Source organism: Meriones unguiculatus, chromosome 10 (genome assembly GCF_030254825.1).
Source record: "Meriones unguiculatus strain TT.TT164.6M chromosome 10, Bangor_MerUng_6.1, whole genome shotgun sequence".
NCBI classification, from domain to species: Eukaryota; Metazoa; Chordata; class Mammalia; order Rodentia; family Muridae; genus Meriones; species Meriones unguiculatus.
The window spans coordinates 80,004,373-80,028,790 of NC_083358.1; the positions used below are offsets into that span (position 1 = coordinate 80,004,373).

Consider the following 24,418-nt stretch of genomic DNA (forward strand, 5'->3'; position numbering starts at 1 on the left):
CTTACATTATTTTAAGCAGATTGTCCTTTGTGCATTAATGATTTAAAAATAATCTACTTCCTTTTAGGTTTGCATTTTTGACTGCTTAATGATGAGCTTGTCTTGACTACTTTAGGACTGTTATAGTGTTGGCTAGATTCTGGCCTATAATGAGAGTGTATTTACTTTATCTGAGTACCAGCAGCCTGATGTTCCTAAGGAGCTTGTTTCAGAAATACATAAATTGGGCCTCCCACTCCTGGTCTGTCAAAGTGTAATTTGTATTTTAACACATCTTATGAAGTGTGTGTTGAAGAGTCTTTGCAACCTAAATTTGGAAATCAACTTGAATTCTTTTCTCATCTGTAAATTTAGTACTCCATTGATTTGATCTTAACTGTTTTATGAACCAGACAAACCACATCAGTCTCATTAAACCTATTTTTCCTCCCTTTCCTTTTTTTCCCCATCCCCACTCATAAGTTGTTTTCTTAGCTCTTTCTAAGTTTGTTCATAAATCCAGATTTGAGCAAGTTTTATAATAATAAAGCATGTTCAAGACCTTCCAATTTGATAGTCTCACTGTTAGTTTGGATAATTGGGTTCAAAGAAATATAATAGTTTATTTTTTCTTTCATAATAAGTCATTTAATACCCTGCTGGATAGATATTATTATCAAAGCAGATGCTGAGACTCATAGCCAAACCTTGGGCAGAGTGCAGGGAATCTTATGAAAGAAAGGGGAGATAGAAAGACCTGGAAGAGACAGGAGCTCTACAAAGAGAGCAACAAAACCAAGAAATCTGAGCCCAGTTGTCTTTTCTGGGACTGATATTCCAACCAAGGACCATGCATGGCGGTAACCTGGAACCCCTGAACAGATGTAGCCCATGGCAGCTCAGTGTCCAAGAGGGTTCCCTAGTAATGGGAACAGGGACTGTCTCTGACATAAGCTCAGAGGGTGGCTCTTTGATCACCTCCCCCTGAGTGGGGAGGGCAGCCTTACCAGGCCACAGAGGAAGACAGTGCAGCCAATCCTGATGAGACCTGAGAGGCTAGGGTCAGATAGAAGAGGAGGAGGACCTCCCTATCATTGGACTGGGGGAGGGGCATAGGAGAAGAAGAGAAAGGGAGAGTGGGATTGGGAGGGGAAAAGGGATAGGGGTACAACTAGGATACAAAGTGAATAAACTGTAATAAATAAATTAATTAATTAAAATAAGTCATTTAAATACTATTTCCATATTTCAGATATGAGCTAAGCAATCATAGGTTCTCAAATATACTTCCAAGTCGAAATCTTAAAAACTCATTTACAACTATTTTAATTTTATTCCTAAATGAATCTTGATGTATTTTACTAAGAAATTTCATTTTAGTAATGCACTAACAACATAAATTAATGTAGAGTTTCTGAAATGAATTAGATGAGCAAAGGAAAGCCTATTCCTAAAAGGAATGACTATGGACAAGATGGCTGAGTTTTCACTGCTGGAGTACTACTAAGAGCCTTATTCATGTGCTCTTTGAGTCTATAGGTCATCTTAGCAGGGAGAAGCTTATAAAGGTTTTGAGGTTGTTCAGCTGTTTATTCTGTGTTCCGTAGGATCCAGGCTATTACTATTACTCACCATCATTATTATTTTTAGGCAGGGTCTAATTCTGTACCTAGGCTAGGTTGGAACTCATGGTCATCCTCCTATCTCAGACTCCTAAATGCTAGGGCTACAAAGTATCAAATGCAACTTTGATGTTTTAGATAGCTAAATGGATAGTGATCAGGCTTAAGTGGATATGAGGTTTCAAGCGCAGTGTTTGTTGATATTCCTATCTCTCTGTCCTCTCCATAGCCTTTGCTTTTATTTTTCTTTCCACTTGATGGTTGAGGAGAAACTCTCCATATGGACAGGAGCCAGCTATTACTGATAAAGGAAAAGGGTTGAGTTTCTCATTACAGCTTTGCCACCTGTACTGTAGATGTTAGGAAAGAGATAAGTGTGGGTAGTTATAGTGAGGAGTGCTGAGTGTGCCTAGCTTTGGTTGTTACAAAAGCAACAGTAATACCACATTTCTTACAACCTTTTTAGAAGGTATTGCTGGTGATTATTTTGTTTTGTTTTGTTTTTTTGTATTTCATTTATATAAATCAAGATCTGCCTGTCTGTATTACTCCCAAACACTGTATCAGTCTGACTTTCTATAATGGAATATGTTATTATACAGTACAATACAATATGAATATGATATTTTCATCGCGATCTTCCAAATTTTTGTTAGTCATGGGTAATTTATTTTTCTTTTAAAAGTGATTGTGTTAGAAATTTTGACCAAAAACTTTTGACAGGGAGACTCAAATTAATTTATTTTTTAAATCTGTGAAATAGACCTCATTCTTCCTTTTTATTCAGAATTTTTTTCTTATGTATATATAGGTAAACTGTGCATACCTGCTGATTACACTCAAACAAGCATAGTAATGCTTTTTATTGTTGTTTTGTTTTCTGAGTAAATAAAAACCAAAAACTTAGAAAAGTTGTACATTTTGAAAATCTAGTTATCTATTCATTAACTGCTGACATTCATTCTGAGTTTTGTCAGCCTATGACTTTCATCCAGATTTCAGTTCAGTTAGTTCAGAGTACCAAACATCTACATCTATCTTTCTTTCTTTCTTTCTTTCTTTCTTTCTTTCTTTCTTTCTTTCTTTCTTTCTTTCTTCTTTTTTTTGTTTGTATTTTATTTTTTATGTCCGTGGGTGTTTGGCCTCCATGTTTGTCTATATACCACATACATGCATGATGCCCTAGAAAGGTAGAAGGTGTCAGATCCTCTGGAACTGGAGTTACAGATGGTTGTGAGCTGCCATGTGGGAGGTAGGAATCAAACCTGGGTCTTTTGGAAGTTCAGGCATTGCTTTTAACCACAAAGCTATCTTTCCAGACCTCCCTCCCCCATCCCCATCTCCTTTTCTTTAAGGTGCTAGCTAACTGATAGCAGGGGGTGGAGGGATGGGGGTGGAGGGATGGGATGGAGGGGTGGGGACATACTTTTCTAAATGGTGTGTTCTTTTTCCACCCCAAGCTGAGAAGCTCCTATTTTATGAAAGGGATTTTACTTTCTGTGGCTCATTTTCAAACAGCTAGTCATAATTTACTCTAGAACATCAGATTTTCTTTCCTGTGAAAGTAGTAACCATAGAAGTACAGCTGGGTTTTATCCAGTGTGTGTATGAATTGGAGACATAAATGCATATGTGTGAGCTTTTTTCCTCTATCTAGTGGGGTAAAGTGGATTAATTTACTAGGTATTAGCTTTTTCAAGTTCTTACCATTTTAGGCTCATTTCATAAAATGAGGGCACCTGTCTTAGTGTAAGTGAAGTAGTGCTTTCAAGTCTCAAGAACAACAACAACAAAATACTACAAGGCCAGAGCTATGAGGTGAGCCCTTTGCTTTAGTTGCTCGGGGATTACTTAGTTTTAGTACTGAAATGTCCATCCCTTTGGAGCTCTCTTAGTTCTGGGAAGACTATGATGATTTATCGCCCTGGTGTTATTGGCAGAGACAGTGCAGTGGCTGAGCAGGCAGGTTAGCTCCTCATAAACACTAATCTGGCATAAGCAGGGAGGAATAGCATTTCTGGCTCCAAGCATCTTTGTGGTTACACCTTTCTGGGTTTACTCTTTGGAGTACATGGTCTATATTGTTAATTACCACAGTCTCACTCCACCTACAAGGCATGCAAGACCGCAAGACCGATAACTATTATGGCAAAAATTAGAAAATGCACACAACATTTCTCCTCCTGTAAGAGTTTTTAGGACATAAGTCTAGCACTGAAAGCCCCAGCATTCTGGCTTTGGCCACCAGCCCCCATACACTGTTTATAGAGAGAAATTAAAAGCAGAGACATGTGGACATGCTGTGAAGAGGAACTAAAAAAGGGGTACAGTGACCCTAAGTCCTTCTTGAGGAAACTCACAGGAGCTTTAGATTTAGAAAACATCGTTTCTACCTGACATTGTTTGTATCAGGTCCTGGAAGGTGATCTCAGAAAGAAATCCTTATTGCCAGAGGGGCTGAGGTCATTCAGGTAATGGTTACTTCCATTCCAGGGCTGAGGTTGTCAATGCTAAACCCTTACTTTATTTGGGAGGGATTCATATATATGTGTAGGATCCATATATAAAGTGATCCAAGGATAGCGCTTTAAGCCAAAATAAAGGAGACAGATCAATGGCAAGAATATTAGCTTTTCATCATGTTTCAGCACCCGTGGGCCCCAGTGAGGAATCATTGCTTTTAGGCAAACGAGGTTTCTAGGTCCCCTGCTTTACTCCGTCTCCTGTAGGAAAACTTAGTTATATGACTGAAACCAGATGCTGAAAAATGCTCTCTTTTATAATTTTGGCCATGAACCAAGTTGAAGTAGAGGACGCTATTGCTTGAAAAGAGAACAGAAACCACAGTCATCGTCTTTTGCCTCAGTTTGCCATCTAGCATGTTCCAGAATCCTGTTTAGTGTATTTACTACAGTTTTGGTTGAGTATAATGGTGATTCTCTTAGCTGTTTGTAACAGTGCTGTGATTATTGGGGTTATCCAAGGAAGAAAAATAGAACCTCCAAAATCAAAGAAAAGCTCTCAATTGTCAACAGCAGTGTGGCTATTGGCTGGAGACTCAGCTCTACACTGCCTCACTGGAGCAGCCTTCGGGTTTCTCTTCAGAAATATTTAGTCAGGTGAAGCTGGGGTTTTTGACTGTGCCTCAGAAAATAATTTAGGACAAGTCAGAATGAAACAGTTGGAATTTATTATAAAGAGATTTTAACATGACTTAAGCACAAGGTTTAATAGGATGAGATAAACCCAGGTGTGGTGGCTTCTGGAGAAGTGCCTTTATGTTTAAGTATTCTCAGGTTTAAGTGCCTTTGCCTTTACAGTAACCATATATATGATTTGAGTGGCTTCTGAAGTTACTGATACTGCTTTACAGCCCCATTCAAACCTGCTCTGGTATAATTGCTTATTGTTTTACCTAACGTAAAACAAATAAATATTCTTTGAAATATATAATGCCAAGTGTTGTCTTGTGTCACACATTGGAATTGGTGGGTCATAGTTAATCTAATGTAAAATCCTCACACAGTGGTATAGAAACATCAGTTCTAATTTATAAATCAACCAATACATAGTCAAAGTGTTTTGATGAAGAGGAAATTTGTAAATGCTTATAGATAAGGGATTTAGTGCCACATCATGTTTTGTAAATTAAACTTTTTCCTATAAAGGTTTTTTAATTATTCTTAAATTATTATTATTTCTTCCTGTCTTTCACCTGAGGTGAGGGAGGGTAGATGAAGGGAATGGGAAAATGGAAAAGCTTTCCCCCACGAAAGCACCGAGTGGGAAAGCCACAAGTAGAGAGATCGGAGGCCACATTGTCCCCATTCTCCTAGATTAGGCCTCAGGTCTCTCCAGCCCTGAGTACCACTACTATCACCTGAAATCTTAAGATGAGGCCCAGGTCACCTGACCTTCCTCTTAATATATTACATCATCACTTTTAAAATAGATACAGGGTCAGGTCTGTCACTCCTCCCTGTGTGACCCCCCCCACTGTTGGGGGACCTGAGCAGCTATGCAAATGGACATAGAGGTACATAGTGCATGAAGAGCCCTGGGTCCCTGAACCTGCTCCTTTTAAGGACCTACCCAGGCAAAGAGGGTAAATAGTGCAAAGCAGATCCCAGGCTTCAATAGGAGTCCAGTGCCTAGCGAGGAGAGGGTAGGGGTAAAGATTCTTCCCACCCCACGAGAATTGGCAGTTAAAAATATGAAATTCGATTTCAACAAGACCATCAGAAGAGGCTATATATAGAATGGGGGTGGACTCAGTCTTAAGAGTGGCAGGCAAGGTCCAAGGAAAGTATCCCTGTCCCCTAGGTCTACTTAGCATCTCACTTTTCAGAGGGGTTGCCTAGCCACTTAACAAGAGGGCACCTGCTCACAGGCCAGGATGGTAGGATCTGAGTCTAGGTCACCAAAGTGGTCACTGGGGGCGCTCGCCCATACAAGGCATGGCCACCAGAGGGCGCTGCCTCACTGAACCCACCCTACTCCTATCTCCATCCCACCCCCCAAAAAGGGCTAACTCAACCTCTCACCCATCCTTCACCCTGCACCCTGCAGCCAGGGAAGGCTTGAGTCAGGGGCAGCAAGCAGCAGAGATGGCTCCTGCTTTCAGCTGGACAGGGAGGTAGGGAGAAGAGGGTAAGAAGCCCAGCCCTCTGGCACCAGGGAGGGAGCACCAAGAACAAACATTCTCTGCCCTGAGAAGAGATGGAGCTCTTCTGCTACCTCCAGGGTCAGGCAAAACAATTAGGCAACCCTGCCTCTTTCTTATCCAAGTCCCCGTGATTCAGTGTTGGTACTGGGTAGATAGGGACAGGGATGGCTCCATCCTTACAGGCTCAGTCCCGCCACCCCAGTCTTTCAACCTTCATCCTGTTCTCCCATCTACCCATCTTTTGCCACCCCTCTCTGAAGAATTTAATACCAGGAAAAAGAAAACAGGAACCAGAAAGGAATCTCTACAGGGAGGGGCAGTCCACTCCCTCTCACACAGCCAAAACCCAGGAGGCAAGGGAGTAGGGCAAGGTTTTCCTCCTGAGCCCTATCCTGTTACAAACTCACATAGTCAAAGTGGGACCCCACAAATCAGAGATACATTATGGCTTCAATTCCCCAGTAGCTGCTGGAGATAGGGACCCCTCCCTCTCCGTGTGTGTGTGTGTGTGTGTGTGTGTTTGTGTATTTGTGTGTATGCACTGTGTTTCATGTAATACTCCTTGGGTGATCATTCCAATCTAGAGAGCTTGTGCCCGGAAACCTCAGCTTGGAATTAGAATGAAGGCTCCTGGGAAAGGGGTTTATTCTGATGCCAACAAGGCTCAGTATCCCTGACCCAAACTCCACTTGTCTTATTGTGCTCCCTGTTGATGGCATGGCATCCCAGGCCTTGTGCTGTTCCAGCCTGGCTATTCATCCCTCTTTTAAGAGAATTCTATGGCACCTTCAGCCTATGGTGTGGTAGATGTTCCCTCTTCCTCCTTAGAGGGTCCTTGTGTAGTGACTAGGGGTCCTGTATGGGCCGATTACTCCAAGAATCGAACCAGAGAGAGGCAGAAGTGTCCAGCTGGCCATTGGAGAGGTCAAGGTAAGGGATGGTAGGTGAGGGCGGTGGGTTGTGCTGCTGTGTAGCATTCTTGCAGAGCCTTAGGGTGTGCACCTCCAGGCAGTTCTGGCCCTTAAAATGGTGCTACAGGTGTTCCTTGTTGCTACAGGTGTTCCTTCCTTAGTGGAAAGCCTTGTGACACAGGTGGCACTAATGGGCCTACCCATAGATTATCTTGTAATAGACTGGGCACTCAGGGCATCTGTGAATGGCATTTATTCGCCAGCTCTTCTTGGCCATCCAGGCCTGGTGCTAGGGCATCCTGGTGCAGGGAACTTAGGTAGTTTATCAGATCAATGGTATCTTCATCTGAGCCCAGCTCCTCTGGTGATAGTGGGGCTCATTGCTCTGTGCTCCAGCTCATCCTCTTCTTCCTCACCCTCAAAGCTTTCATAGGGCAGGGGCCCCTCAGGAGGTGAGGCAGCACCTGAGGGAGGACTGTAGCTATCCCCAAGCCCGCTGCCCCCACTGTTGCCCACTCTACCAACCATCTCTTCTTCTAAGGTCAAGGGATTGGTGAGTACTGTGGGTGCCTCAGGGACCCCTTGGTTTGAATAAAAGCTTTTTGGTGCTTGTGGCTAAGGCAGCAATAAGTCAAGGTGTTGTTGTTGTTGGTGGTGGTGGTAGGAGAGGGACCTGTGGAGAGCTGTCTTCACCATTGGGGGTTCCTGAGGTTGCAGCTCTGCTGGTGGCAGTGGCAGAAGCCTCCAGGTACTTCATACTTGTTCAGTCATCCTCATCTGTTCTGGGGGGCTTCTAGCCTGCTATCTTGTAGAATATTCGTGTAGGCAGCAGTGACACTGGGGATTTCCAGTAGCTATCTCCAATAGCTTGGAGTACAGCTGGCATGCTGACACTGCTGGTGGTCAGTGTGGCTGTGTAGGTGAATTCAAGGAGGAAACCCAAGGCTTCAGGCCCTACGAAGACCAGCTCACACGCCCTGGCCCTGCTCCTCCAGCAGCTGCTGTCCCCATCCCACTCCCCAAAGAGCTTCACCAAGTAGTGCCTTCCTTTAGCCAGCATAGTCCTGTGGGTTTTTTACTCAAGACCCTGCATCCTGATAGTGAGGTTGCATAGAAGGCCCAGCTGTTGCTGCCTATGGAAGCAGCTGAGGAGCTCATGGTTGTGCTCTGGGAATGGAATTCTAATCAGATCTTCCTCAGGGTTTCCCATCTTCTCCTCTCAGCTGCAGAGGCAGAGGATGTGGGAAGAAGCATGACCCCTGCTTGGCTGGGGGTTGGGGGAAGGGGCTTTTGGCCCTTTTCTCATCCTGGTCAGAAGGCCACAGTCAGTGGCTCACTGCTCATTGTTGGGGAGCACCTCTTCTGCCACCCTTGACTCCTCCTGCTTCCCCCCCCACCCCAGGGGCCACAGAAAGCCATACATTCCACTGGCTCACACCACTCTTCAGGACCTTGTCCTGCTGTCTCACCTGACCTCTTGCTTTCCTTCCATCCCTTCCCTCCCTCTCTCCACCCCTGTGATTCCCAAACTACTCCCAACCCTTGTCACTTCCTGGTTTTTCATTGCACCCCCTCCCCTGCACCTCCTTCTTCCACCCAATAAGGACATAAACTTCAGTCTCTTCCAACAGCTAGTTACAGCAGGGAGCTTCTGGGTTCCTCCCTCCTGTTTGTCCCTCCATTTTAGCTTCTTAGGCTTTCTGAACTTCTCCTGCACTTTTCCTTAGCCTTTCTATCTCCCTTCACCTGCCCTGATCTCTCTCCCTCTCTGCTTTCTATCACTACATCCCCCACTCCACCTTCACCTATAGAGTTTTTAATAAACAGTCTTCCTAAAACACAAATGAGTATAAAGATAAGATATTGTATAAAACACCAGAAGATCATTATCCAGTGGATGAGCTCAGATGATTCTGGACTAGGAGAACTTCAGCATTTGTTTGTAGCTGTGCTCCATCATTTCTTATTCACACAGTGATGCTTACCGTGCTGGTTTCTGTGCTTCGGAATTGCCATAATCTTTCATAATTGATCTTGTGTTTAAGTAGTGGAACACAGTGACCTAATTGGTGTTGCTTTCTTATAGCCACTGCTTTGTATTGAATGCATGGTAGACATTATTTTAGAAGGTATTTTACCTCGAGAATGTTGATATTTAGAATCAGTGTATGGAGCCTGTAGTTTTAAAATCTTATTTTCAAGGACACTACTCATTAGGTACATGTAGCTGAACTATTAATGCAATTTAGATCTCAGCTCTCAGAAATCTGCTCATTAGTTACTGATGAATACAAGATGGCCAATAGAAAAAAATGGGATCCACATTTTTCATCTCACAGAATATTCTCCTGCACAGAGCTATTCTAGAACATAAGTTCATTAAAGCAAAAACATCTTATGTTAATTCTTATTAATTTTTAATAAAGACTGAAATAAAATACTAAGATAGGGAAGAGTAAGAAACACAGAGGAAAGGTTTGTTTCTATGCTGGTAGTGTTAATGTTATTATTTATTCAGTTATTTATGATCATTACATGGCTTTGAGCATGACTGAAGTACATGCTAATTGTCAGACCAGCAGAATAGAAGAGTAGCTGTCTGTCACGGATCCATCCTTAAGTAGATCTTGGGTATGCACATGGTGACAGTAGACAACTGTATTTATGGCTTACCTGCTTTTCCATAAGTCTCATCCATAGAATTTATAGCACATGTATGTAAAATGTCTATTTTTTTCTTTAAAATTGGAAGAAAATAACATCAAAGAGACATATCAATATGAGGCAAAATCATAGTACATTTAAAACCCAGGAAGCTTTTTTAAAATTTTTATTAATTACAATTTATTCACTCTGTATCCTCCCTGTAGCTCCGTCCCTCCTCCCCTCCCAGTTTTACCTCCCCTCCCATTTTTACCCTCCTTCCCCCTTCTCCATACATGCCCCTCCCCCAGTCCACTGATAGGGGAGGTCTTCCTCCCCTTCCTTCTGATCCTAGTGTATCAAGTCTCATCAGGAGTGGCTGCATTGTCTTCCTCTGTGGCCTGGCAAGGCTGCTCCCCCATGAGAGGGAGGTGATCAAAGAGCTGGCCAATCAGTTCATGTCAGAGACAGTCTCTGTTCCCATTACTATGGAACCCAGTTGGACACTGAACTGCCATGGGCTACATCTGTGCAGGGGTTCTGGGTTATCTCCATGAATGGTCCTTGGTTAGTATATCAGTCTCAGAAAAGACTCCTGTGCTCGGATTTTTTTTTGGTTCTGTTGTTCTCCTTGTGGAGCTCCTGTCCCCTCCAGGTCTTACTATTTCGCACTTCTTTCATAAGATTCCCTTTACTCTGCCCAAAGCTTTTTTTCCACTCCAAATTTGACTACTTATTTCATCCTACATAGACATTGTAATTAGAAAAAACATTTGCTGTGGAAACAATTCACTGTTTTTTATAGATTTGTTTACAAATCTAAGTAGTAATTCAGGCAAGATTTAATATTTATAATATTTATAGAATGCATTGCTTTTATTTCACCTGGACATGAGAAGGTAGAAAACAGCTGAAAATAGAGTGTATTTATTATTGGAAGAATACAGCTTATTTTGTGTGTCATTATTTTAGATTGCTTGCAGAGTTTAAGTATTGAGAAAGTGTATTTGTTTCAATTGTGTTTAGATAGTGGGGATTTGCCTGAAGAGTATGGGTAACATACAATCATGAGCAAAATTACACAAGTGAACCATCATTTGTTATGTATGTCTAAACTTATTTTATGTTGATCCTTGAAATCAAAGTGTCCAGTTTCCCTGTGTAACTCTTGAGACTGGCTCTCTGTTTGGGAGTCTAACTTGGCTCCTATGTTGATTATATTGAGTAGGTTTTATTTACAGTTATTAGCTCTCCTACGCATAATATGTTTCTTTCTTACAAATATCAGAGTAAGACTTTCTACATAAGCCATTAACCTGAAAGGCTAGGAGAAATATCTGACTTGAGGTGTACATCCGTCTGACAATGAGGTTGGCACTCTAGGTGAAGGTGGAACATAGACAGTGTGGTCTGGAGCATATTCGTTCATCAAATACTTCAGTACTTGGTTAGTTACTCTTTGGAATTTTCTTTTGAAAGTCAATCACTTGCCCCTGAATTAATACAAATAAAATGTTACATAAATACAGACTGTCAGAATATTTAGTGTACTTAATGATTAAGAAAAACATACTAAAGGTCATTTTATCTGTGAGAGGGAATGCATTTTCTACAGAATTATTGAACTACTACTTAATTGTTAACTTTTTTTTTAGTATGACCTCTCTTAGCAACCTTTAGTCACAATTTAAAATGTTACCACTAAATTAAAATTATTTTAGTAATGATTGTATACTGATACATCTGAAAATTAAAAATTGCCACTCTTCTTGGAATTAACATTGACATTTTTTAAGAATAAGAATTTCTTAATACTGTTTCATAGATAATGTTCAAAGAAATGCTGTCACTTGGTTCTAGACCTTTCTGAAGTTTTTATCTAGGTTAAAATGTTCTCCTTTACTGAGGAAATAACATTTTCAGATTAGTCTTAATATATATTGTATGTTAATTTTTCTCATTCTGTACTTAAACAATATTGCTGTTTTGGTTTCTTTTTTTTCCTTTGGATCATATATTAGGCTTATTTTTTTTAAATAATTAAATCATTATATATTTTTAAAAATAAAAATCTTTGTGATTGTTTTGAATGGCCAGACTCTATATAATTGTTTTAAGTCATTTTCTGGTTGTCTTTGCAGCAATGAAGTCTTACACTCCATATTTCATGCTCCTATGGAGTGCTGTTGGAATAGCAAGGGCTGCCAAAATCATCATCGTGCCGCCAATTATGTTTGAAAGCCATTTGTACATTTTCAAGACACTAGCATCAGCCTTGCACGAGAGAGGCCACCACACTGTGTTCCTCCTCTCAGAAGGCAGAGACATTGCCCCATCTAATCATTACAGCCTCCAGCGATACCCAGGGATCTTCAACAGTACCACCTCAGATGCTTTCCTACAGTCTAAAATGCGGAACATTTTCTCTGGGAGATTGACAGCAGTTGAACTGGTTGACATACTGGATCACTATACAAAGAATTGTGACATGATGGTTGGCAACCAAGCCCTAATCCGGGGTTTGAAAAAGGAAAAATTTGACCTGCTCCTTGTGGACCCCAATGATATGTGTGGATTTGTGATTGCTCATCTTTTAGGAGTTAAATATGCTGTGTTTTCTACTGGCCTTTGGTATCCTGCTGAAGTAGGAGCGCCTGCTCCTTTAGCTTATGTCCCAGAGTTTAACTCACTCCTCACAGACCGCATGAACTTCCTGGAAAGAATGAAAAATACTGGCGTTTACCTCATATCCAGAATAGGGGTTAGCTTTCTGGTTCTTCCCAAATATGAAAGGATAATGCAGAAGTACAACCTGCTGCCTGCGAAGTCCATGTATGATCTGGTTCATGGGTCCAGCCTATGGATGTTGTGTACTGACGTAGCACTGGAGTTTCCAAGACCCACCCTGCCTAATGTTGTGTACGTTGGAGGAATCCTAACAAAGCCGGCCAGCCCACTGCCAGAAGTAAGGTTTGCTGAACTCCTTGGTAATTTTTCCTAATTATAAGAGTCAATTTTTATTCTGCAAGAAAAAGTATTGGTTAAGCAATTATTAGTATTGGTTAAAAATTTATTAGTATCACATTAAGATCCCATAGCTGATCAGCCCTCTTTGTGGATCTTTCACGTCTCTGGAATTCATCAGCTTTGGGTGAGTGTACCTGAAGTATCAAGAAACTCTCTGTTCTGTGTAGTGAACACATCGAATGGGAACTAGATTTTTAAGTGATAAGTATAGTCTATTTGTTGAGAATACTTAGCTGTTTAGTTTTACCAAACACAACTTATTTTGCTTTTAGTTAAACATCCTGTTTTCGACAATAGTATGCAGAACTTGCTGTTTATTAAACTCAGTAAAGACTGAAAGAATAAAGGTACTTCTTTGGAAATTTATAAAGACTAGAACATTTCCTTTCTATAAAGTAGGAAAACAACTAATTTAAATCAATAACAAACATTTTAAGAAAAGGATGCCCTATTGCAGGTAAATTTTAAAGACAGAATCAATGGTACTTTAGAAACATCTGTCTGCTCAAGCCTGCATACATTTTGCTAGTTGAGCCATCAGCAAATCCATTGTTCTTCAGAAATTATTTTTCCATCCTATTTTCTTTTAATTAGCTATCTAAACTGTCATGAGTCAATTATATGTGTATTACAAAAGCTTTTCTAACTTCAGGGTGGCTCAGTACTTGATACCACTTACAACAGCATTAGTGCTTATATAATTTTACCTGATCTTATCTCTGAAAATAGACACCTCCACAAATGGTTCATTTTCACTGTGGACACTAAATACAAAAGTCTGTCAGGCCCTCAATGAAGAGAAAACCCAGATTATTTCCTGTAGGTATTACATAAAAATGATCACTGGATAGTACTTTCTTACAGTGTAGTCAGGCAGCTGCAATGTAGATGTGAGGCTTTTCTGGTAGAACCATTTGAGTGATACTTAAGAAATACCTTGCTATAGTCCATGTGACATGGAAGCACAGAAGTAGCTGGCTTCATGTCCAGGCCAGTGTTAGCAGTTTGAATTGATGAAGCCACTGGAGTGTCAAGGGCACTGCTGCACTCTCAAGTGTAGAGGATGAGAATTAACCTTAGCTTATCTCAGCCTTTCATGACTTTGTCTCCGATTTCAGTCCTTAAATGTTCCCCGCACAAGTCACCTTGTAATATATCACTCTCCTACCTAAAGATAGGTAAAGTAGGATTTTAAAGGCAGATTCTCAAGGATTTAGTAAGCAGATCTGTCTTTACTCTAAGAGGGTCATTTATAAGGTCACAGACATAGCTTTGTTCTTTTCACAGCTTCATCATTTCCCACTGAGAACAGTGCTCTCTGCCAGCTTCATCAGTTTTAGCCTGAGTACATTCTCTCTGTCTTTCCACTCTCTCAATTAGAGAAAGATCTTCTGATTGTTTTTTACTCTTCAGTTTCTATGTGTATTTCTTGAGTTGCATCAACTTTAACAACTAACTATAGGTATACAAGACTATTTTATGCTGGCTTTTTTATGTGCTTTCTGTCTTAAATAAGATACTGCATGCACATTTTTTTCCCTATAGTTTGAGGTTATTGTTACTGCCTTCGTTCCCTCTGTTCATCCATATCTTAACTAGCTCAATTATTGTGTTTCTTTTTTTTTTTGCATGTGTTTTTCTTTTTTTTAACTTTTATTAGTTACACTTTATTCACTTTGTATCCCCCCATAAACCCCACTCTCCTCCCCTTCTAATCCATCTTCCCTCCCCCTTCTTCACGAATGCCCCTCCCCAAGTCCACTGATAGGGGAGGCCCCCCTCCTTCCTTCTGATCTTAGTCTATCAAATCTCATCAGGAGTGGCTGAATTGTCATCTTCTGTGGCCTGGTAAGGCTGCGCCCCCTTCAGGGGGAGGTGATCAAAGAGCAGGCCAATCAGTTTATGTCAGAGGCAGTCCCTCTTCCCATTACTATGTAACCCACTTGGACACTGAACTGCCATGGGCTACATCTGTGCAGGACTTCTAGGTTAGATATCTCCATGCATGGTACTTGGTTGGAGTATGAGTCTCTGGGAAGTTCCCTGTGTTCAAATTTTCTGGTTCTGTTGCTCTCCTTGTGGGGTTCCTGTCCTCTCCAGATCATACTATTTCTCACTTCTTTCATAAGATTCCATGTTCTCTGCCCAACAATTGGCCATAAGTCTCAGCATCTGCTTTGATAGTCTGTAGGGCAGAGCCTTTCAGAGGCCCTCTGTGGCAGGTTCCTAACTTGTTTCCTGTTTTCTTCTGATGTCCATCGTCTTTGACTTTCGGGATGGGGATTGTGTTTCTTTTTAAATTTAAAATAAAATTATTTATTTTATGTGTCTGAGTGTTTTGACTGTGCACCACATGCAGGAATTAGAGATGATTGGCAATCAAACTTGGATCCTCTGGAAGAGTAGCCGGCCTTAACTTGGTTAACACTGGTTTGACCTACTTTTTGAGTTTCTCACTTCCCTTTCCCTAGTTGGGTTCTCTGTAGTGATTCCTAATGAATGTGAGCTTCTGATTAGCAGCAGTTGCTGTATGTCTATTGTATGTAGCCCTTTCCCTCAACCCCTCCCAGTCTCACTTTTCTTCCCTTTTTCTCCTACTTCCTCCATCCCCTTCCCCTCGTCAATTGAAAGGGGGAGTTCTCCCTTGCCATCTACCCCTAGCTTATCAAGTCTCATCAGGACTGCCTAGATCCTCTTTCTCTGTGGCCTTCAGACACCAGAAGCAGTGGAAGTGGAAGAGAGGGAACAAGAAGGTTTGGATTCTAAATGCTGAATTAGTCTTTGAGTGTACAGTCTATAGTATGGATGTTTTGACAAATATTTATCTTACTCTTTTTGGTTTTCCTTACTGTGTTGAAATTTTATATGCTCTGAGAATGTTTTCCTACTGAAGTTTTTCTGTTATCTGAGATAAACTGTACAATAGTAGTATAAAAGTTAATGAGTTTCTCAGGTGTTCGTGTAGTTACAGGACATGTGTATGACACTAAAATAGGAGGTCCAGCAAGCAGCTGGTGAGAAATGTCATTTAATAACAACTATCCAACAGTTAATTGCCTTGGCATTTCATACTGGGAACATAGTTCTTTTTCTAGATGTTTGGAAATGACTTAACAGTGGATTTTCATTGTACAGCATGGGATGAAGAAATAGAAAAAAATTCTCAAAGATGTTTTTAGAAGTTTTTATGATGTTTGAGTATACAGAAATTAATGTATCTATACCAGATCCATTCAGTAAATTTTTCTGCCTTCAAAATATAGAGAATAGACACTGTAGCCTATTTACTTGTCAAATAGTCTTAAAGAGTATGAATGGCTTATCCAAGGCCAGAGTCTGGGAAGCCACTTGTAGCATGGTTTGCTGTGCTATTGATTAGTTTTTCAAAATGAGTATTCCCTTTGTAACTCATGCTATTTATTTATACATGTAATTGTGTACATGACTATACAGAGATAGCTGTTTCTTCAGTCTTATTTGATATCCCTGGTTGTGAGTGCTTAGTATGAGAATCAGTTGAAGCTCTTTGGACTTTTACGTTTTAAATATTCTATGTTGATCATAGGTATAAATATAAACATGATTTTATTAATAAAGTGCTTTATTGATATAGTGTGAAACAATTGTTTAACCTGGATAATTAAAGAAGTAAGTTAGAAATGTGGCCAGGGAAACTACTCCTGTCATGCCATGAATGCTTGACTGTCCAGAGTAGGGTCCTAAAAACTTGCTACAGGGAAGACATCTGTGTTAGGCCACATTCTGTCCCAGGGTTACCTACTATTATTACAAGTCAGTAGAAAATGCCAATTTTCTAAAAGATAGTTTGCCTTAGCCTAGAAAGAGGCCTTTTAATAAAACTGTGTTTAAATGGGCCCTTTAATGTTTACTATAAATGAAATAATGACATATGGAGTGAGTACAGCTTGAAGTAGTTATATTGGACACTATATACATATTATTTAGTGAGTCTATCCATTATTAAATTAAAATGTTTCCTATGACAATTTTTTATATTTCCTTAGTGGCTGCAGTTCTCTAGCTCTGACGGGCTGCTAGTGTCTGTCAGTTTTCAGAATCTACAATATTGAACTCTAACAGCACCTAACTACTGGGCCTTCACTGTTAGTTTGACAGATTTTGTTTCCTTAACATGAGTGTGGATACCTCAAAGGGTCTCATCATTTTTGTACCCTGAGTGTCTGAACAATTTCAGGCACTCAGTAGATGTTTTGTATTGAGTGAAACAAGTATAAGTAGCTGCCAAAAGATAAGATAATTCAGCTGGTAGCATATTGTTGTTAAAGATTAAAACCATGATCTCTTCCAAATTTATGTCTACCTGTTATTCTTCAAAGCAACTTAAACTTCCAGACCAATTATTTTAGTGAACAAAAATAGGTATACTAATGGTTTTGATTGATAAAACCTAACTGGTGAACTAAAACGTCACTTTGATTTTTCTGAATATGCACATAAGGAGTGTTGGTAGTGAAAGAGACCATTTGTTGCTATCTGGAAAGATGACTTTAGCTGGTATGCTTCTCCAGGTAAAGAATACTACTGCCATCTGCATTTTACCAGTTCTGTAGGTTTTTCTTTCTTTCTTTTTTTAAAGTTACAGAATAAAGTCATGGAGAGCGCTACAGGAACTAGATAAGAAAAAGATAAAAAGAAACAGGATCAAGGACAGGGTTATGACACACTCCTTATTTTTTGTCATTTGGTCATTTGCCAGAACTGCCTCATAGGGAGAAAGAGACTTGCATAACAGATTTAATAGATTAACCTCCCAAAAGGTTTGAAAGGCTAAAGTTATAAGCACAATGAAAGAAAGCAGTGGCTTTCCATATTCAGTATTCAGTTTCCATTGACTCGCTTGATAAATGAAGGATCTATGCTGTGATATGCTACCAGTGTCCTTGAGACTAAAAGGCTTAATCAAGCTGCAGTAGGTAGCTGTTAAAACTGAGGCCATTTTAACAATATGTTTTATCAATATCTGATGTTAAGTTATTGTCTTAAGGATGGAGATTAGATTATAGCCATTATATGCCATATTGATTGAAATGCTAGGTTTTAAAAGTGTCACTTATAAGGATGTATAATCCCTATCACTAGGTTCCTAGTATGGATTCCATCGGTTTATAAAATGTCTTCATACTGTTAATGTTGGTATTTAGAAAACAGAAAGTTGAGGACCATAATGTTTGAAGAGTCTGCAACTTAATTCCATTTGTGCTCAGATGTTCGCCACAAAATGGGATTTGGGGAGGAAATGGTAGATTCAGGTTTTTACAGTTTTGTGAGTTTATCAGAACATTTTGACATTTATTTTGCAGTAAAAAGCCAGAAGTTTTTTTATAATGCAAATGTATTGAGAAAGTAGTTCAGAAGCTGTGGGAGCCATCAGTAACTTACTATTCAGTTCACTGATATAGACATTTTCTACGAAACATTGTAACAACAAATAACCTATCTGCTGCTCCTGTAAGCATTATGAACTAAAGGGATTTATTGACATGATATGAGATTCAATTGCATGACCAGATTCTGTTGTCTGCAGTTGATATCAAAGGGTTTAGCATAATTTTAAGTTCTCTGCCTCAGTGTCAATCCTTAAACTGTTATTATACACTTGTTAATTTATCAATTTGATATTGATCAAAAATTGGCAATGTTAAAAGAAAATATTTTAACTGATATTTCTACCAGTGAAAGTTATAATAATAATAATGTTGGCACCATATACTTGCTCTATTTCCCATATATTTTCATTCCAAGACGAATATTTTTAGTTAATTAAACTTGCTACTGTCGAAGAGTTTGGCACATTTATTTCTTAACAATAGAATATTGTAATACAGTTTGAAACATAAGAAAAAAAATTCAGGTAACAAAACCACAAAACAAAATTTCCTAAATTACATTTCCTAAATGGGTCAGTGTGACAAATGTATTCAGTTACCAGTCATGTCTAATTTCTGCTGCACTAAAGTCAGTGCAATTTAAAGAAAGCCCAAATTTACCATCACTCCTCAAAAATAATACATATTTGGTTCTTTTGGTATGCAAAATGTTTCTTGCTACTTCAACACTCAGAAACTTGAATTCACATATCCACCAAAGGAATGAAGGAAGAGGTGAAGGAAGGAAGGAAGGAGGGAGGGAGGGAGAGAGGGAGGAAAAGAAAGTGGTATGTGTGAATCTTGTGGTTGATTGATTTTCAGCTTTTTGAAGACTCTCCACATTAATTTCCAAGGTAGCTATCCCAGTTTTAGCGCCATAAGCATTGATTAAGTTCAACGTATGTTATAAATTTGTTTTATTGCCCTTGACCACAGGGTAGTTTTTATTTTATTTCCTTGGTAACTAAGGATGTTAAACAGTTTTTTAAGTGCTTCTCAGCCATTTGCATTTCATCTTTTGAGAGGTCTCTCTCAGTTTAGTTCAGTATACCATTTTTAAATTGGATTGTTTTTGCTTGGAATTCAGGGTTTTTTAGTTCTTTGTTTATTTTATATACTAACCTTCTGTCTGATGTAAATTATAAAGATCCCTCATTCTCCAAGCTGCTTTTCTGTGGTGGTATCTTTTTGCTGTGCTAAAGCTTTTGAGCTTATTGGTATCCAATTCATTAATTGTTGATCTTAATGCCTGTACTACTGGGGTCCTGTTCAGAAAGTCCTTTTCTGTGCCAATGAAATTTTCTTCTGTCAAATTCAAGGTGAACTCAAGTGGTGACACAAGATCTGCACAGGTTCAAACCAGACAAAGTCCAAGCATTGAGAAGGAGTGAATACCAATTCCCACTCATAACCAAGAACTTGAAATTGACACCTGCTTGGAAAGGGAAACTCAGTTTTCTCCAATGGGCATACCTAAATCACCTTCCAGGGCAGGCCCCATTCCCAGGAATAGTTGACTAGTTTAAAACAGTCTCTGTGGTTTTCATATGTTTTTGGTTTGTTTTGGTATTTTTTGTCTTTTTGTTTGTTTTAGTTTGTGTTTTTATATTTTTTTGAGAAAAAAGAATATAAACTTGGGTGGATAGGGAAGTTGGAGATGTTGGAGGGGAAAGTATTAATCAAAATAAATTGTATACAATTTTTTTAATTAAAAAAAAGCAATTTTAAACTGTCCAATTATAAAGCCACGAAGGTAACCAAGAAGAAATTATATTTAGGAAAACATATGTGCACCAAACTCTAATACAGCCAATTTCATAAAAAGTATACTACTAGACCTCAAGACAGAGGTTAATTCCAAATCAGCAGGTGATTTCAATACCCTGCTTTCTCCGATAAACAAATGATATGGACAGAAATAAGCAGGGAAACAGAATTAAAGGGCACAATACATTAAATGGACCTAACAGATACCTACTGAATATTAAACCTCAAGCTAAAGAATATGCATTCTACTAGCAGCCTGAGAAGTTCATGTAAAACAGACCCTATATTATAACATAGAAAAGCACAACAAATATAGAGAAATTGAAATAACTCAGTGTATATTCTCTGACCACAATGCAATAAAAACCAATTCCAACAGCAAAGGAATCTCTAGTACACTGGTTCTTAACCTGAGGTTTTTTTCTCCTTTGGGTTTGCATATCAGATATCAGATTAGGATGCCTAGAGGTGGCAAAGTTATAAAGTAGCAACAAAATAAGTTGATGGTTGGGGGTCATCACGATAAGAGCAATTGTATTAAAGCACCACAGAACTAGGAGGTTGAGAACCACTGCTCCAGTAATTGCACAAACTCATAGATAAAAAAAAAGCACAGTACAGAATGATGGATGGACAAATATATAATCAAGAAAGAAAGAACTTTATTTTTCACAGCACAAAATAATGTTTACAAATTTTTCTAAAAATGTAATTGTATTAGAGGATATGGAGCTATAGCATAGTGGTTGAGAGAGTGCCACTCTCAGAGAGAACCCAAATGATTCGCAGCACCCAAGTAGTAAAACAGCCTGTAGCTTCAGCTTCAGGGAGTCCAGTGTCCTTTTTTGGCTTCAAAGGTACCTGTATACACACTCTGTATTTTCATGCAGACTCATGGATTTACAAAATAAAATAAAATAAAATAAAGATCAATCTTCTAAAAAGAGAATTTTATTTTTAATTTGATTTTATTTATGTATTTATTTATCACAATTTATTCACTTTGTATCCCCGCTGCAGACCCCTCCATTGTCTCCTCACAGTTCCACCCACCCTCATTCTTCTCCCTCTATGCCCTTTCCCTAGTCCTCACCATATATGCAATTTAGTTTCGCCTCTTAAGAAATTGTATGTCCCATCTTTGTATAATGGAGGCTTTTAGGAATAAAATTTTGTAAAATACTCACATCTTTACTTTTTTAAGCAAAATTTCAGAATATAGAGAAATACTTCAAGCATTTAAAAACTTAATTTTATTTTGGTAAATTTCAGATGCATACGTTATGCATAACGTATGCATCTGAAATTTACCAAAATAATATGCATACGTTATGCCCTCTATGGTAGGCTTACAGTTATTTAAGCTAAGTTTTAAGTAGAGAAGTTTTGTCTGTCATATTTCTTTGTACTTTTTTTTTTTTCAATGCAGTTTATTCAGGAACCTTGAACAATCCTCGGACCCTGGGGAAAGCCAGCCCACAGCTTAAATAGCCTCTGGGTAGCCAACCCAGGCGTGCCATGTGGGCAATGCAGATAGGTCCAATAGTAATTGATGTAATATAAAATTTGGATCGAGTTTCTGTTATAAAGATGCTATTTTTAATAGTTTAGGTGTGAAAGTCGTTACAAAGAAGAAAGGTAAAGGTAAAAGAATTCCCTTCTCTACTAAAGTATATATATACATACATATATATATATATACATATATATATATATATACATACATATATATATATAGATATATATATATATATCTTTTTTTCTCTTGCGGTTAAATGCCCCAAACCCCTATTTTTATTTTTCAAAGTAATAATAATGTTTTAATATAAATGGTATAGTTCATCACAGTAGATTTGCTTAGTAATAAAATTAAACACTTTTCAAATTCTCATCTAATAGAAGTCATATTTAGCCTAATGTGATATTAACACAATAAGTTTTTAAACTGGAGTTATATTCTATTTATCCCATGTAAGTTTTCAACAGAGCTGAAAAGTACATTAGCTGTATTCACATATTGTATACATAATCTGTACTTACATTGATAACCCCACTTCTTTCAGCTGAATGGAGCCTCAAAGTTTGTACATCCAGGATTTGAGTAATGTGTTATTCCTTTAAGAAGGCAGTATTAGGCACTACTGGTTACTACCAGTTGAGGCTTTACACAGCTGTGTACTTAGCATTTAATCATGCAAAGAATTGCTAATGAGAAGATCACACTGGACAAAGCACACCCAGTGAATCTGATACAATACCATTTTTGTTTGAGAAACATAAATAAATAATCTTCACACATTAGTAGTTTCATTAATAAGTATTTGTGCCTGGTATGTAGAGCAGTCAGACATTAAGAAACTATCTTAAGCTGCTACTAGTAATTTATTCCTCTCATACAAATTCATATTCTCTTTAAAATAAAACTCTTAGTCGTATTTCTGTCTGTATTTGACTTTTACCTTCAGTATTTTAATTTTCCTTTCAACAGTTTCTTCCTTACATGCCTATAAAGTATCTACTGCTCTCCTCTCCCACTTCTGTCACTCATAGAGAGAGCCACGTAGCCAAAAATCCCAAGTAGAAAAGTCACTCCAGTAACTTTATAGTGTCTCACGCTGCCAACTGTCCCCGTTCTTTCATCAAAAGCACCATATCTCTACCACTTGAATGCAGTAAGTTGTAGCAAAAGGAATGGCAACTAAATTCATTTGTTGCAATATGTTAAGTGCTGAGAACAACCTGATGTATTACCTTTCTAGAAGTAGTAAATATTTTATGCTGAAATTTGAGTTAGAATGACAGTGAGGTGTTGAGTCAGAATAATCAATACCAGCCATGTAATTAGGCTGGAAGGCAAATGGTAGAAGATGTTATTTCAGGACAATTGTATGGAGTACTCAAGGTCTCCCCATGCCAGTATTTCTAGCTGATTACAGGTGGGATTATCCCTGAAATAATTGGAATTTCCTGGAGGGAGTAAATTCTGAGCTTATGCAGTTCACATTTGAGTCACAAATGTTTTTTATACAGCACATTTGACCAGTTGATCTGACTTTCACTTTAAGGCTTCGGAAGAAAATAGACCAAACACATGCTGTATTGGGAAGCTAATGTGTGCAGCAAAAGCCGTTGTTAGCCCTCAACACACACACCTGGAACTTGGCCTTTGTAGAATAGCAGTGCTTCCTTAATTGATACCGCTTGACTGGGGTTCTATAAACAACCATGGGTGCCTGAGTTCAGGGTCCAGGAGTTTGAGCTGCAGGCCTGCTCCCAAGAGCTACTTTCATTTTCATGAGGCTAGAAAGTTCAAAGAAAAACAATGATTTAGTCACTATTAAAACCATTAGTTGTAGATCTTTTGAAATATTTGTACTTACAAATTCTGGAACATTATAAGAATGAAAGATTTCCATAGGATTCAATGGCAATTAACTTTATTTAAATAAATATATATTATATCCTCATATCCTCAATGTCTTATTTGTATTGCTACTAAAAACTAGAAAGTAAGTCTGTACAACATTTGAAAGGCTGGAATAAATATTATAGTATCCAGGTCACTACCCTGCTGGGTAGAGTCTTTCAGAGGCCCTCTATGGTAGGCTGCTGTTTTGTTCCCTGTCTTCTCCTGCTTCTGATGACTATCCTGAATGAGGATTGAGCATCTTCCCTATGGTCCTGTTTGTTGTTTTGCTTTGATGCAGATGCTGATATTTATATCACCAAACTTTGGTCAGAGTGCAGGGAATCTTGTGGAAGAAGGGGGAGATAGAAAGACCAGGAGGGATAGGAGCTCCACAAGTTGATTAACAGAGCCAAAAAAAATCTGGGCCCAGGGGATCCTGCAAAGACTGATGAATCAACCAAGGACCATGCTTAGACAGGACCTAGACCCCTGCTCATATGTAGCCTATGGGCAGCTTAGTATCCATAGGGGTTACCTAGTAAGGGGAGCAGGGACAGTCTCTGTCATGTACTTTGTTGCCTGCTCTTTGATCACTTCCCCCAGGCAGGGTGACCTTACTAGGTTACAGAGAAAGAGAATCTAGACAGTCCTGATAAGACCTGATAGGCTAGGGCCAGATAGTAGGGGAGGAGGACCTCCCCTATCAGTGGACTTGCGGAGATGCATGGAAGGGGGAAGAGGGAGGGATAGTGGGACAGACCAAGAGGATATGAGGGAGGGGGCTACAGCTGGGATACAAAGTGAGTAAATTGTAAATAATAATAATAATAATAATAATAATAATAATAAATTTAAAATGTTATATCCAGGAACTAAAACTGATATCCTTGACTCACAATAGCTACTTTTAAGCCCCTTTCACATAGTTAACTTGCTTTAATTTTATATCTTCTAAGGATCTCAGCTATTTTATTTCTAAAACCATA

The 24,418-nt window shown here is 38.9% G+C and overlaps 1 protein-coding gene and 1 pseudogene across 1 annotated transcript in view; one reads left to right on the top strand and one right to left on the bottom strand.

The window, feature by feature from the left end:
- Ugt8 (UDP glycosyltransferase 8) overlaps window positions 1-24,418 on the top strand; it is a 73,702-nt gene that overhangs the window by 10,971 nt on the left and 38,313 nt on the right. Inside the window, exon 2 of the mRNA XM_060392788.1 lies at window positions 11,963-12,786. Coding sequence (XP_060248771.1) covers window positions 11,965-12,786 — 822 coding nt within the window. The 5' untranslated portion in view covers window positions 11,963-11,964. The remainder of the gene's footprint in view (window positions 1-11,962; window positions 12,787-24,418) is intronic.
- LOC110554356 (zinc finger and BTB domain-containing protein 7B-like) lies at window positions 7,375-9,204 on the bottom strand (annotated as a pseudogene).